General features: G+C 32.3%; 2 protein-coding genes across 2 annotated transcripts; one reads left to right on the forward strand and one right to left on the reverse strand.

Annotated features, from left to right (window-relative positions):
• Positions 1-4,726: 4,726 nt before the first annotated feature.
• On the reverse strand, positions 4,727-9,135 carry LOC148227256 (PSME3-interacting protein). Its single transcript, XM_088201424.1, has 7 exons — positions 8,978-9,135; positions 8,737-8,835; positions 6,091-6,211; positions 5,889-6,012; positions 5,689-5,819; positions 5,490-5,628; positions 4,727-5,250 (listed from the first exon to the last, which is right to left on the reverse strand). The coding sequence occupies exons 1-7, from the start codon at positions 9,072-9,074 to the stop codon at positions 5,176-5,178; spliced, it is 786 nt and encodes a 261-aa protein (XP_088057550.1). The 5' UTR covers positions 9,075-9,135; the 3' UTR covers positions 4,727-5,175.
• A 1,310-nt stretch (positions 9,136-10,445) lies between these two features.
• Gmppa (GDP-mannose pyrophosphorylase A) lies at positions 10,446-14,302 on the forward strand. Its single transcript, XM_088201423.1, has 9 exons — positions 10,446-10,565; positions 10,705-10,903; positions 10,966-11,137; positions 11,199-11,413; positions 11,480-11,573; positions 11,643-11,831; positions 13,504-13,624; positions 13,696-13,839; positions 13,906-14,302. The coding sequence occupies exons 1-9, from the start codon at positions 10,526-10,528 to the stop codon at positions 14,004-14,006; spliced, it is 1,275 nt and encodes a 424-aa protein (XP_088057549.1). The 5' UTR covers positions 10,446-10,525; the 3' UTR covers positions 14,007-14,302.
• Positions 14,303-14,515: the final 213 nt, after the last annotated feature.

Genomic DNA, 14,515 nt, shown 5'->3' on the forward strand with positions numbered 1-14,515 from the left:
TTTTTCAATACATTTTAAAATTTAACTTGGCCAGTTCCTCGAACAGTTTGAAGACCACTGATCTACACAATCGAGTCCATAAATGTAGAAACACTAAACTATTTTTTATTTATATTTAAAATAAAATATAAATAAAGATAAGCACCCAAATTTACGATAAAAGTGTCCGTTTATAAGTAATCCTGAGCCCAGAGGCTGAAAAATTCTAGTTTCCTCTTTGTTCGCCTTCAGATTGAGATTTTCTTCAATGCGGCAAGACCCTAAAGGCGCAGATAGCATCTTAGACTTGTCAGTTAAATTCACAAATGACTCGAAGAAATGCTACACTAAAAACGTGTCCCTTTTCCTCTTTAATAATATACTCGTTCGCCTTGAATTTTCAGCCCTCGAACTCTCGCTTTGAATTATGTATACGTCATTTACTAGCAAGCTTGCCGAAATAATTAAGGATTTTTAGGATCATTTACCGAATCGGATTGACTAGATATAAAAGCAATAAATTAAATCGAAATAAAATAATATCGGATCATTCATATCCCGCAAAATTCCATTTTGGCTGTGATCCAAGCACCAAAACCACTACTAACTTTCATCGTATCTATATAACCATACATGACCAATTTACGATAACCTGAACTTGCAAGTTATAATATGTCCCTAAGTCCGGGACTGCCTTTTAGTTTTATAAAAATAAAATAGATTTATTTTTTATTTTTAAGGCCATTTTATTTTATTGTCATACTTAAATTTCGCAGTCGGCACCAGCTGGTACCACTCAGGTGCGTTTAATAGTAATTTATGAATGGTTTTACTACTGATGCGTGACCTACATAAGCGTGAACAGCTAAAATAGCAAAAAGATCGAATTTCGTAAGAATAGTATACTATCTACGTTTGTCAGTTTTGTTGTGATAACACGTTTTGGATGAAAATAGATTTGATTAGTTCTGTGACAAAGTTGGGTGTATTAATTTATTTAAAATCGCATGCCGCTCTTTCTTATATTTCCATCCTCAATACGCATTCATAACATTTAACTAAGATATACGACTTTTCTTTACAAAGAAATATGTGTACTGGTTTACCGTTGCCTTCTATATTTGCTTTTGTTTGGATATGTGGGAACAAAAGGTATAAATCAGGGGTAGGTGAACTTTTCAGCTTCGCAAACCACATTCGAGGTTATGTGAGGCGGAATTCAAGTACCAATGTAAATCAAATAAAGCCTCGAAAATGTGATAAAAACTCAAAACACCACAAAATTGGCATCAGTGGATATATGGCTTTTGGCCATTTAGTCTTCACTCAGTACTTTCAGCCCATTAACAATTACGACATTTATCTAGTCGAGCTTTTGATTCAATACACTATTCAACGTCAACTTGTCGCGAGTGACAACAGCTGTCGGATAAACTGGCACGGAACTATTGATTATCTCCAGCATTACTAATTTATATAAGGAATGATGAATTAAATCAATCGGTTTGGGAGTGAAATCCAAAATATTTTTTTAAATATCCATGTGTTTTTGTCATATGCTCAGTTGTCATAAAAAAGAAAAAATATTTCATTATCTCGCTCTGAAAAAATAAAAATAAAAGTCCAAACCAAACAAAACGCCATTCCTTAAGAAGGACAAAATAAATGCTCGAGCAACCTATGGCCTTTCCTAGAAGTCAAACTTTAACGCCGAAATGGGCTCTACGCGCTCGTTATCCAAGAATGGGCTCTCCAGATCGTTTCTCGAACAAAATCTAATCAGATACGCCTGAAAGGCCCTATAGCCAGTCAAAAACTAGGTGGAGTAGAAATTTCAGGGAAAACATTTCGCGGCAATAAGGTGAAAAACAATGTCTCCGATTCGTTCTAACGACGTTGCCACTCTTTAATTCCGATATCTTCAAACTGTTTGCAATTTAAGACGGGTGAGCTCGAAGGACGTGGAAGATCGCAGCTCTTTTTGCGCCGTGTGATTGATCGGCTCTATCTCCGCTATTACGCACATCGCCGACACCAGAATCGTATTTTATGTCTGTTATGATTTATTTGGAACATTCCCGGCAGCACTCTCGCTATGGAAAAGATCCTTGGGCCAATCCAATCACGATTTTCCCCCTTATTATTATTAAACATGTTGAAAAAACGGAATAAAATATGCAAATCTAAGTGTTTCACTGGTCTTTCGGAGCCTTGGGAAGATGTCCTTCACGTGAATGTCAAAGTCGCACGCAACTTCATAACAATGTCAATGTAATAGCTTAAAAGTCAGCGACCTCAGAAATTGGATTTGATAATATTCAATTGCGGCCCTTTCCACCTAAGCCTAACCTAACTTAACCTAAACTGCACGTAGCATTTGGGATTCTCCATAGCGTGCCGCGGCATTTAGAGCAGTCATTTTTAATGCATGTTTGCAAACCAGCACATCTAGCGAGTTCTGAATTAGCGTAAATTATGCAGCAGACTTTTCTCGACCATTGTAACTGCCGGCCATACGCAACCAATTCACTCGCGTGGGACCCCAAGCTTAATGTAAAAAATAAATAAAAACAGACGTTATTATTATTTGTATAGCAATGTATGAAATTACAATATATAAAGCGATGTTTCATTCCACTTAAAAACGCAATGAAAATAAAATAATGTTGGTTTTGCCGTTTCAGACTTTGTGTATCTTTGTAAAATTCGAATACCAAGATAGAATCGACCTCGTGCTCCACCAAAACTCCATCATAAATTGAAACCCTTTGTGTAAAAGAAACAAGGGCCAGAACAACTTGAATGTGTCGTTTCTATAAATAATTCTTTAACGTGTCTTTGCCGCAATAAATAAAAAAAAATACACAAAAAAATTATGTAAAAATAAGTTTTGTTTCTCAAATTTTATGATTTTACTTTTATAATATGTAATTTAGTTGTTTAAATTTTGAGTTATACATAATATTCAAAACACGTGATTTTATTGTATTTGTTTTATGATTGTTGATGATATTGTATTTGTATATTATTATTAAAATATATGTTGAAGCGGTCGTGTTTAAGCTTCTATTTTGTAGTTATCGGCGGGTCCGGTTGACGATTTGTGGTAGGACGTTTGTACAGCGAACTGTACAAAGTGGCCCTTGCGAAATCTTCCAGAAAGTTCTTGACGCGTTTTGACGGTGATCCTTCGACAGTCGTCGATGTTAATCCTCGAGCGCGTGTCCTGGAGATGGTTGCTCAGATAGGAGGCGAGGTGTAGAATCAGCGTTCAAGAGCGAAGATGAGATCGGAGCGGCGAGTTGTAGTCCAGTGAGTGTTGCAGAGTCGGAAGTCCGGAGTCGAATGAAATGTGAACTTTTGGCCCCGCCTTATATTCCCGGTCGGGTGCGTTAAGGTATCCCCACTCCGCGCGTTGCTTGCGGCTGCGGGAATGCGGCGTCATTGTACGCCGCCGCTTAGTTCGGGTGCAAGGCTCAGCGGGACTTCACTTTTGCGTATGATGCGTCCCGGACGGTCGTCTCGGGATCGCCATAATGTGATATTTTCTCAACATTTATGTAAAATATTATTGAATAAATTTCGTATCCGTTACATTACCTTTGGATGGGGGGGGGTCTCGAGCTTTATTCGTGCGTCTCATGAGCCCTGCACTTGTCAGAGTCGGCCCTGATTGCAGCAGGGAAATGCACAACAAATAGCTACTCAGCACCTCTATAAAACGTTTGCTAGCTTCATGGACGTCATTGGGGGGGGCAGGTAGGGCATTTACCCCCCCCCCTCCTCCTCTCATTAAATTTAGTCAGAAATGTCATGTAATGAAATACTATGAATCCTAATAAAATCGAAATATTAAAAAAAATAACCACTGACTGGCAAACTTGCCTGAATCTAAACCAGAAATTCTCGCGGTATCCTTCAGAGAAAATCTAAAAAAACAGTCTTGAATCCATCTAAAAAATATGTCATTTCACTGAAATCATATCGGAATACATTTTCCCCGGTAGATAAATGTTTTTACCAGTGAAACTATAATTTATCTGGCTAGTACTAGAAAAATTATATATTATTGATTTACATGCCGTTATTTGTTAACTTATTGATTACTTAACTTAGTTTCTAGCTGATTGTGGACATTTTCAATGTAGTGGTGTTCAAACAAAAACAATCGAATAAAGGGGCATTGCCAAGCAAAACAAGAGTGAATTTGTCATTTCAAAACACCCAAGAGTTTGAAGAGCGATTAAGTTTCCAAGTCACACAGACTTTTTATAGCCATTATCGTTAATTGCCGCAGCAAAACTAAGCCAAGCTTTAATTTATTTATGATCTTCAATTGCATGCGTCCAACAACGTTGAATAGTGTACTGAATATATTTGTGTATCTGCAAAAATAATATAATAACTTCATTTTATACTCGGATTATATAAAATACAATATTTTCAAGCAGTTTCTAAATATATGTATTATTAATGAATTACATTTTCCATGGGTAATAAATATAGAAAACTTCGTTGATTTTTACTTTTATGTACACCTTAAATTTTTCAACAGTTAAACACTTATACAATAATTCCAAATTATAAAATGTAAAATTTAATAATTGCCGCTGAATAAATCTAAACTCATTTAAAATTAGCCTGATATGAGCTGTCACAGTAAAGGCACTGAATTTCAAATACAGCAGTTTTCCAAACAATATTACAATGTAAAATCAATATTATGTATTAAATGAAATAAGCATTAGAAGGTTTATAATTTTATTATAATTAAATATACATAAGCTTATTGAAAGTGTTCTTAGTGTATAATATTAACTCTCTTTAGGAGCAAAACTTTTGTGGACAAACATCAAACTTTGTGTATTGATAACATTATTTCAGTCATTGGTAAATGAACTTCATCTAAAGCCAATACTACACAATCAACTATTTAGAAATTGTTATCACAGATCATTTACATAACAATTCTTTCACTCGATGTGATTCAGTGTACTATATATTTAAAACGCAACAAAGTATGTTGAATTATATGTTCTTATTCGTTATAAGTATAAATGTATTCTATACATTTTATGCAAAATAAATTAAAAATCACTTTCACATTCAAAATATAATAACACTAATGAATTACCAACAACGACAATGTATAGTACAATATCGGTTCAATAGAATAATAAAAATCCACATCTTGTCTTAGCATTTTTCGGTGTTTTCTTTTTTATCTTGTTTTCTGCCCAACAAATCGAACACCTGATGATTAGGCCGTTCCTATAACATATAGTTTTATATATTAATAAATGTGATTAAATAAACAACATTTTATACTATTTATGCATGCACCATTATTTATGATAATAAAATAATAGTACACTCATGCATAATGTAACAACTTTAAAAAAAGATTCTAATTAAAATCATAAAAATCAAATGTGTAAATCACAACAAATTTTTAATATATTGTACACATTATTCAACAATATTTTCGACTAAACAAGATATCAATTTACATCGTCACTGTCACTGGAGCACTCCGAGTCACTAGAACCTCTATAAGGTCCGATACCAGGCAAAATGCCTATACATCTCATGCTGCCAGCCACTAGAGGTGCTTTACTCGAAGCAATTTCATCCGTGCCGTTTGTGTTCCTAAAAATTAATCAACATTAAATAACACTATCTCATATTTAAACAAATATAAATACTGACTTATTTTCTTTGTGTCCGTTAGTTTCCTTATGAGGTTCAGTACCTCCGTTAGTTTGAGTTGGAATGTTCTTAGCCGCTGGTTCGTCAGTTTTATCTGTCTCTGTATCGCTCACTTTTCGTTTTCTTATAGCCTATAAATTTAATAAAAAGTAATATAATAAACTGTAATTATTAAATTATATTTAATTAAATATCCTTACACCCTGCAACATGCTTCTAGTATTATTACTAGTAGACACTTTCTTGACAGGTACTTGTTTAACGCCACTAATTTGCTGCAAACGTTCTCTCTCCACTGAATCTTGAACAGTACTAACGCGTTCTCTATATTGATTAAAATATTGATTATTAAGATAATATTGTTACAAGTTTGTATTGTCATTCGTTTATTGACTTGTTTACCTGAAATCTCTCATTTCTCGCTGTTCTTCTAAAGAGATTTGTCTGGCCACAGACGCTTTACTTTGTTCGACTAGTTCCAAGAATCCAACTTCATCATCGTCAAGTCCTCGTATCATATTTTCTATATAAAAAAATCTAGTTTAGCTTTTAATTAAGTATTTCTATTTTAAAATTGATAGAATTTTATTTTGGGCAAATATTAACCACTTCATACTCAGGATTATTTAAAAAAAAAAAAATGGTTAAAATAATCACCTTTTTTTATTGTGATTTATTGTTTTGTATGAGAATGATATAAAAATATATTGGTTCATAATTATTTTTATTTTTACAATTTAAATTAAAAAAAAATATTTGTAAGTTGAATTTTTTGCTGTTTTTACAAATTCTGAAAATAAAGAAATGTGTATCTATGTATACTAAAGGCCTTGTCAAACAGAGAGCGAAGTGAAGACGTGGCGAGGCGTTTTTATTTTGTAATACAGAGAGTCCTTCGAGTCTCGTCACACAGAAAAGCGAACGCGAGGCGTTCTGATGCATTTTCGCGGCGAACATAACGCCATGACAAATGCAAAGCGAAGCAAAACGTGAAAGCGAAGCGAAGCGTGAGCAAGATAGTAGTAGTATATGACTTTGTATAGACGACGACAGACAGACAGCGAATGCAAGACGCGAAGCAATAATGAAGCGTGCCGGTTGTGATTGTTTACAAGCTATTCATTAGACATACGAATGTAAGTGTAAAATCGGTCTTCATGAGATTCAATTATATAGCCTATGATACTCTCCATAGTCTTTCCGGATTTTATTTATGTCGTGTACCCAAATTTTTTGCCTTTTTTCTTATTTTTTAATAAAACATTCTAAAGTAAAATATCGTCATCGGATTCTGTTTCACTTAAACATTTTGAAAATTAATTTAGCGAATACTTTGGCGTCAGTTCTCTTTCTCCACACGACTAGTTATGTGTCGTCTCCGTATCCCTCGTCCTGAAGTTCACATTCGCCTCGGCTTGCTTTCGCAACGCCTTCATGCGTCTAGTATGACCTCTTCGCATTGCTCACGCTTCGGTTCGCTTTCGCTTCGCTCTCTGTTTGACAAGGCTTTTAATGTTTTTCGTCAAATAAAAAATAATAGCGTATAATACAGTATTGTATTTTTTTTTCAGACAATGATATTGTGTGTCTATTCTAATTCTTTATTCCATTCGCATCCTTTTTTTTTTCCCACGACACATAATCTCATTGGATTTTGTAGGGTTACACTTGGAGGGAACACATCTGGAAAGTATTTTTTTGGTCAAACGACGGGGTCGCGACTCAAAGGAAACGTTCCTTGCGGCTTCGCATTTATTGACTAAATTCTAATTCTGAGGATTATTTCATTTTTGCTACAGTTGATCCAGATTCGTAATCCATTTTTACGATAAAAAAATGTCAAATCAAATAAAATGATTACAGAAATCACACAACAGTCATAGGGGCAAACTGAACTGGTTTTAATATTTATGGATTTTATACAAAAATATTTTACCATCTAGTTTGCGTATATATTTTACAATCTGTTTATAATACGCATTTTTAAATAGATCCTCCGGAAAATATTTAAAGCTAAAAGCTTTCGTTTTGTTAACTAATTCATGACATCCAGTATGTTTAAATTGTCTTTTGATAATTTGCAGTTTGTGGTAGTAAGCGTAGCTTGAAAAAATTTTTTTTAACACGTAGCGTGTTAAAAAACATACTAGGATCACAAAGTATCAGTTTTATTGCTCGATTTATGAGGATCAAAAGTATCTAATACAAATGCACATATGTATGAGAGAACGCGTAAACTTAAAAAGTATTCCGTGAAGTGAGTTTTTTTATATAAAGTTCTCACGCACCTGTGCGTGTATGCGTCTAACGCCAAATATATTTTTCACACATTGATGCGTGAATTCGGGTGAAGTGGTCAATGTATTCGTTCATCCCTTTTATTATCTGCAAGCGGTATTTTATATTATGGAATTCAGATATGTTTTTAATGGCAGCCGGTCAAAAGAGCGTGGCAAATGAGTGCCGTCATATAAGCGCTGCATTATAAGCGCTGCGTCATAAGAGCGCTTACCAAAGTAGCGCTGTAACAAAATAGCGTGCGTCAAATGTGCAGACAGTCATATGAGCGTTTGACAAAAGAAAGCACGTCATAAGAGCGCAAAAATACTTGGAGAAAATTAAATAATAAATATTTTAGGAATTAGGTATACAAAATATAAGTAAATTGTGAGAAATTTACAAAGAATACACCACAGAAGTTTCCACATTTGGGCAAAAACCAACTCGAATTATGAATTAATTTTCGAATTGATAATGTTTGATTTAACAAAGTAACCATTAGTTTAGAAATTCACTCAACAATGTATTACAGCACATCGAAGAGAATGATGGTCGGCGAGAGAAGAGAAATTAAATTTAAACTATATGAAAAATTTCTGGATTTGCGTTTGTTAGAATATAAAAATCGCACTGATGAAATATAGTTATAAAGATAAAAAATTTTATAACAAAAGTTTGTAAGTAATTAATTAAAGTTTAAAAAGTAACACAAGCATAACTAAGAATGCATCTTCTGAACATAAGTAATATAATTAATGAAGTAATTACTGAGTTTATGAGCTTCTTCAAATTCTGCATCCTTCTTGTTTTTCTGTTCTTCCAAACGTGTATACAGCGGTCTTGCATCATAAGGTTCTTCCGGAGCCTCTGGAAATGATATATAAGCATTAAAATAATATGATAATCACTGATGACGTTTTATTGATATTAATAACTAGTTCCAAATCATTCGCTGGCAAATCAACAACACATGGCAACTGAGAGAAATAAACTAGGCGTGAATTTGTACCGAGAGGCTGTGTATCAGTTCTAACTCGTTCCCATTGCTCCTGCCGCAAACGACGGGCCTCCAAAGCTTCAGTTTCCGTTACAAATCCCGAGCTCATGATCACGGCGATGTCAAAATGCAATTGCTGTATAGGTCTTAACACGTCGCCAATTGTCCATATAATCAAATATTTAATATTATTTTTCAATAATATACAATATTAATTACTCTAATACTATTATATAAAATAATTAAAGTATAAAAATATTCAATTTAAAAAACGTAATAAATATATTGTGGGAGTCTATTTAAATATTTATTTATTCATTCATTATGGCCGACACTTGGCGGCACTCTCGTAACACTGACGTAACATTCTTTTGGATCTCAATGGGAAAATAACGGCCGATGGTGCTTCGTCCACCGTTATCAACAATTATCTTAACTACTGGGTTATTGCGTACTACGTAATTATAAAGACTGGCTATTGAAAAACTAAAGAATTTAAAAAATCATAACTTTTTAAATTTATTTTATTGTAGCTTAAGCGGCTTCCATAAATAATGTCACGGGCTGGGAGAAGAGAGTTAGCAAAATCGTGAGAGTGTGAAACAAACAAGAGTTTGGCTCAATGAAATCTTGTGACATAAAGGGAATAAATATTTTACGGAAAAAAATACACATAATACGATCGCAGATTCAATGTATTCACTTACTGACACTTAAACGTATAAAAAACAAAGCCGCCACCCTACTCGGTGTTACAAAGTTTTGAAAACAATTTTAGACGTTTGAAAATATTTGGTAACAATTATGATTGTTGAGCTGCACATAAAAGTTTGGCGGGCCGCTGGTTGAGTATCGCTACTTTAGGGGGATCAATGAGATTTAAGTTTATGCCCTGAAGACTACTAGCCTAGATATTTTGTTTGTTGCGTTATAGTTTGGCTGTACAGTATGTTGTTTAAAAATATGCTGTCGGTGACTATTCATTTAAGCTCAAATAAATTTTGACATATCTTTTAGCAAATCTCACTGGAAGGTGTTCCGGCCCCACTACAAATTAAAGTTTTTTTACAATCCTTAATTTTATTTTATTTTATGATTAAGAGCGAAAAGTAAAGTTTGGATTTATGAATAACTTTATTTGTATCATTATTAAACAGAAAAAGCAATAACAGACTGATATTAAAACCTTGAAAAATTTGTGATGGAAAATATAAAATTAAAATTTTTTAAATTATTATTTAAATGTTTTTTATGGGAGATTGATGAGAGACCGACGGAAATGGTACCGTCAGTTTTTACTAGTTTTTGTTCGATAATACCCCTTCATTATCTTAATGTTTAAAATGACCGCTTAGTATGTATCACATTTAGTTTGGAAGAAAATTAAGTAGATGAACATTTTATATTCATTTATATTTGCTATAATATTTTTTAATATTTTTGACAATTTGCACCAGTGTTGTCATTGCAATATTATCTCAGAACAACACGTCAAAGCGCAGTTTAAACGTCACAACGATACGTAGCAACTAACAATTGATAAATAGAAAATAGCACAAAATGCTAAAAGCTGTGATATTAGTCGGTGGCCCAAATAAAGGTTTACGTTTTCGCTAAATATATAATATTTCGTAATTACAATAAAATTAGTATCAATATTTTATGACAATAAACTTAGAGATATGGTTTTATATCAGTCCACGTATGAAATAATTGTGAATGTTATTTATTAATAATAGGAACTCGTTTTCGCCCTTTATCACTCGACATACCGAAACCATTATTTCCTGTTGCTGGTCTTCCTTTAATTCAGCATCATATCGAAGCTTGCGTTAAATTGGAAAAATGCAAAGAAATACTTCTTATCGGCTCTTATCCATCGCAACAAATGAATCAGTTTTTGTTAAATATGCAGAATTATTATAAAATCAGTATAAGGTAAATTCATATTTTTTATTATATATACAAATAAATATTGTTTCTTACAAATATTATTTTAGATATTTACAAGAGTTTACTGCTCTCGGAACGGCCGGAGGAATGTATCATTTCCGAGATCAAATCAGAGCTGGATCTCCTGAGGCGTTTTTTGTACTTAACGGAGATGTTTGTGCAGACTTTCCTTTGAAGTCGTTGTACGACTTTCATATGTCCAAGGGTCCCAATGCTCTAGTAAGTTGATTCGGCGTTTTGTATTAATGATCTGAATTTAATCATGTCTTATGTTTAATAGGTTACTATCATGAGTACGGAAGCCACTAGAGAACAAGCTTTAAATTACGGGTGCATGGTTGTATCAAAGCCTCATTGTACTGTAGATCATTATGTGGAGAAACCAAACAGTTACATATCGCCGATCATTAATTGTGGAGTTTATATTTGTTCCATGGATATCTTTCAAGTTATGGCTGACGTTTTTAATAAGAAGCAGAATGAATATTATTCTAAGTATGTCTTATATTGTATTATAAAATAATACGTAGTATTTTTATTAATTATTTTTTAATTCAATAGTGGTTGCAATGACCTCGAAAAAAACGGGTGTATAGCTTGGGAACAGGAAATATTAGCTCCTCTGGCAGGGACTAATAAACTGTATTCAATGCAGGTAATTAACCACCACGTCAACACTTTATATTATATATTCGATACTAATATTTATAATTTAACATTATAGATAAAAACATGGTGGTCACAAGTAAAAACAGCGGGATCTGCTATTTTTGCTAATCGACATTATTTAGCACTCTATAGAGAAAATAAACCGGAACGCTTAGTAAAACCAAATACCACAGATGATTCTACATGCACAATTATTCAAGATGTTTATATTCATCCAACTGCTGTAGTTCATCCCACTGCTGTGGTAATTAAATATTACTTATTTATTACATATTTTGATACAATTCTGCTTTCCGTCAATCGGTATTATCTGTGCGCTACTCTCAACCTTTCATATTCACTTAAAATATTTAAGTAGTTAATTTAGCCAAATAAAAATATCAAGCGAGTACTTGCGTACTAAAACTGGTATACGAATCTGAATTTCCATCGTTTGCTTATTTATTACAGCCAAAATAAGTGCATTGTTTTGATTAACTCAATTTTAAAATATTGGTTCACAATGTAAGTTTTGAAACCATTCACGTGCTGATATTAGGATTTTTTGCGTTTATGTAGAATGTGCGCATTTATTATGCAAATGTGTGTAAATTCTGCTTTATATTTTTTTATCAATTACATAGAAAGATTCTACAAGTCTAGATCGCTTATTAAAATGTCCATGAATAGTAGAAATGGACAAGTAGAAAAAACATATTTGTTATATATTATTATAGAACAAAAGCGACAGTAGTGATTAAACTTTTTTTGAAAGACCAGTAAAATAAGATGAAGACCTATTGTGTACAACCTACAATCGGTAAGGTTTCTAATAACTTTTTTTCTTCACAGCAACTAAAAAGTTGGGTGATAATTATCTATGGTAATTAAAGGCGCAAAATGTGACGCAATATGTTTAACATTAACAATTATATTGCAAAGAAAATAAAATAAAACATTACTTTTTCATGACATATACTTTGTTAAAGATCACGTATTGCAAAAATAATCAATTTAATATAAAAACAACTTTTATTACCGTTAACTCTAACAACTTTATTATTAAAACACAAATTAATATGTAGCGTTGTAATATATATAAAAATTACAATTTTTCTACTGAAACATATTTGCTGTTAAACATTTGTACAAAACATATACCATATACTATGTTGCAATAGAAGATTATCAGTATATAAATGACAATACTGACGATACTATCACTGATTATTTCGCTCGTTCTGGAGTACCACAGGGATCCAATTTATATCCTCTGCTTTTCCTTCTCTTTATCAATAACATAAGAAGTACATGCCGCAATTGAGAACTCAGAATATTCAATATGCTAATAATGTTCCAGAGTATTCGCACAAATGCAGATTTGCTGTCTTTACAAAAAGACAGCAAATATACAATGTTGAATAAAACTTCGTTGTATAAAGGTCATCATGAAGTACCGAGAATACCTGTCCAATCATGATTTGTAATAAATAAATTAATATAAATCTACACTTTTTTAACGTTTCTTTAAATTATAAAGTAAATGATCAAAATCTTTAGACACCTGAAAACTCACATTGCATGGGCAGTGGTAGAAGTTCCAGATGTAGGTCAAGTACAAGAAGTGAGAGTTAGCCATTAACCTATGCGTTTGTACATCACCGTGCTACACGTGTATCAAAAATATTTGCTTCCCAAATATGTTTGATTTAGAGTACTTAAAAAAATAAGTTTTTTTTTAACCGCGTAAAAGCATTTTTATTTCTCTAATGTACTAATAACTGAAGCAAACTTTTACAATTAGTTAATGTATTCTCAGATAACACTACTCTTATTTTCAATTTTAATATAGTTTTATTTGTTTCATTGAGCATATGTAATATAATATGTATGATGTGATTTTTTATGTAATTAATTAAAACAAATTCTTTCAATAGATTGGACCAAATGTTTCAATTGATCGCTGTGTAAATATTGGTGGAGGAGTTCGCCTCAAAGAATCTATAGTTCTTTCTAATTCTACCATTAACGACCACGCTTTAGTAATGCATTCTATTGGTTTGTATTTTATATATTTTTGTAAGCAATATCATTTTAAGTATTATAAATAATAATTTAATTTATTTTAGTTGGTCAAGATTCAGTTGTAGGAACATGGGCTAGAGTCGAAGGTACTCCATCAGACCCCGATCCAAATAAACCATTTGCCAAAATGGACAACTCACCGCTGTTCAACATGGACGGTAGATTGAATCCGTCCATTACAATATTAGGTCTTTATATATTAATTTATCGTATTATATAGAATCAAACATTATCACTAATTTGTTTTCTTGTAGGCTCAAATGTGATAGTTCCAGATGAGACGATAGTGTTAAACTCTATAGTGTTGCCGCACAAAAAGCTTTCGAGGAGTTTCAAGCATGAAATTATATTATAATTTATTTATATCAATGCCTTACAATTTTATAAAATATTTTTCATACAAAAGTATACAAAATAATTAAATTGAAAAGTGAATATTTTTTTAAGGTGCCATATCAATGTTTTTATTATTCAAAACCAAAATATTTTTTATATCACTTTATTTATTACACACATGATTTATCTTAGATATAAATATTTTAATAATTTGATTTATTTTTGTATATGATTTTACCACCTGTGTCTGTGTTTGTATTGTTCAAATTGTGACTTTTTCTTTAATTTAATTTATAAATATATAAGACAACACAATATGTTTATTTTATGTTTTAAAATATTTAAATAACATTTTTACCCATGTAATTTTAATTCAAAAAAGGTGATTATATAATATGAGGCATTCTCAGAATTCGTTATAACACTTTGATAAGATAGATATTATGAATATATGTAATCACATTTACTCAAGTATAAGTCTTATTTTATACATGCATTAATCAGTAAGGAACACAGATGGTGCTATGT

Source organism: Plectrocnemia conspersa, unplaced genomic scaffold, assembly GCF_051122295.1.
Source record: "Plectrocnemia conspersa isolate PC_06_02 unplaced genomic scaffold, ASM5112229v1 ptg000013l, whole genome shotgun sequence".
In the NCBI taxonomy this organism is placed as follows: domain Eukaryota; kingdom Metazoa; phylum Arthropoda; class Insecta; order Trichoptera; family Polycentropodidae; genus Plectrocnemia; species Plectrocnemia conspersa.

Excerpts from the sequence above, each read along its gene's own strand:
- LOC148227256 (XM_088201424.1), bottom strand. The coding sequence starts at position 9,074 with ATGAGCTCGGGATTTGTAACGGAAACTGAAGCTTTGGAGGCCCGTCGT. Across the intron at positions 5,629-5,688 it reads AACGGACACAAAGAAAATAA|GAACACAAACGGCACGGATG; the intron begins GTCAGTATTTAT and ends ATTAATTTTTAG. Across the intron at positions 5,251-5,489 it reads GCTCCAGTGACAGTGACGAT|GAACGGCCTAATCATCAGGT; the intron begins GTAAATTGATAT and ends TATATGTTATAG.
- Gmppa (XM_088201423.1), top strand. The coding sequence starts at position 10,526 with ATGCTAAAAGCTGTGATATTAGTCGGTGGCCCAAATAAAG. Across the intron at positions 11,574-11,642 it reads ATAAACTGTATTCAATGCAG|ATAAAAACATGGTGGTCACA; the intron begins GTAATTAACCAC and ends TTAACATTATAG. Across the intron at positions 13,625-13,695 it reads TTTAGTAATGCATTCTATTG|TTGGTCAAGATTCAGTTGTA; the intron begins GTTTGTATTTTA and ends AATTTATTTTAG.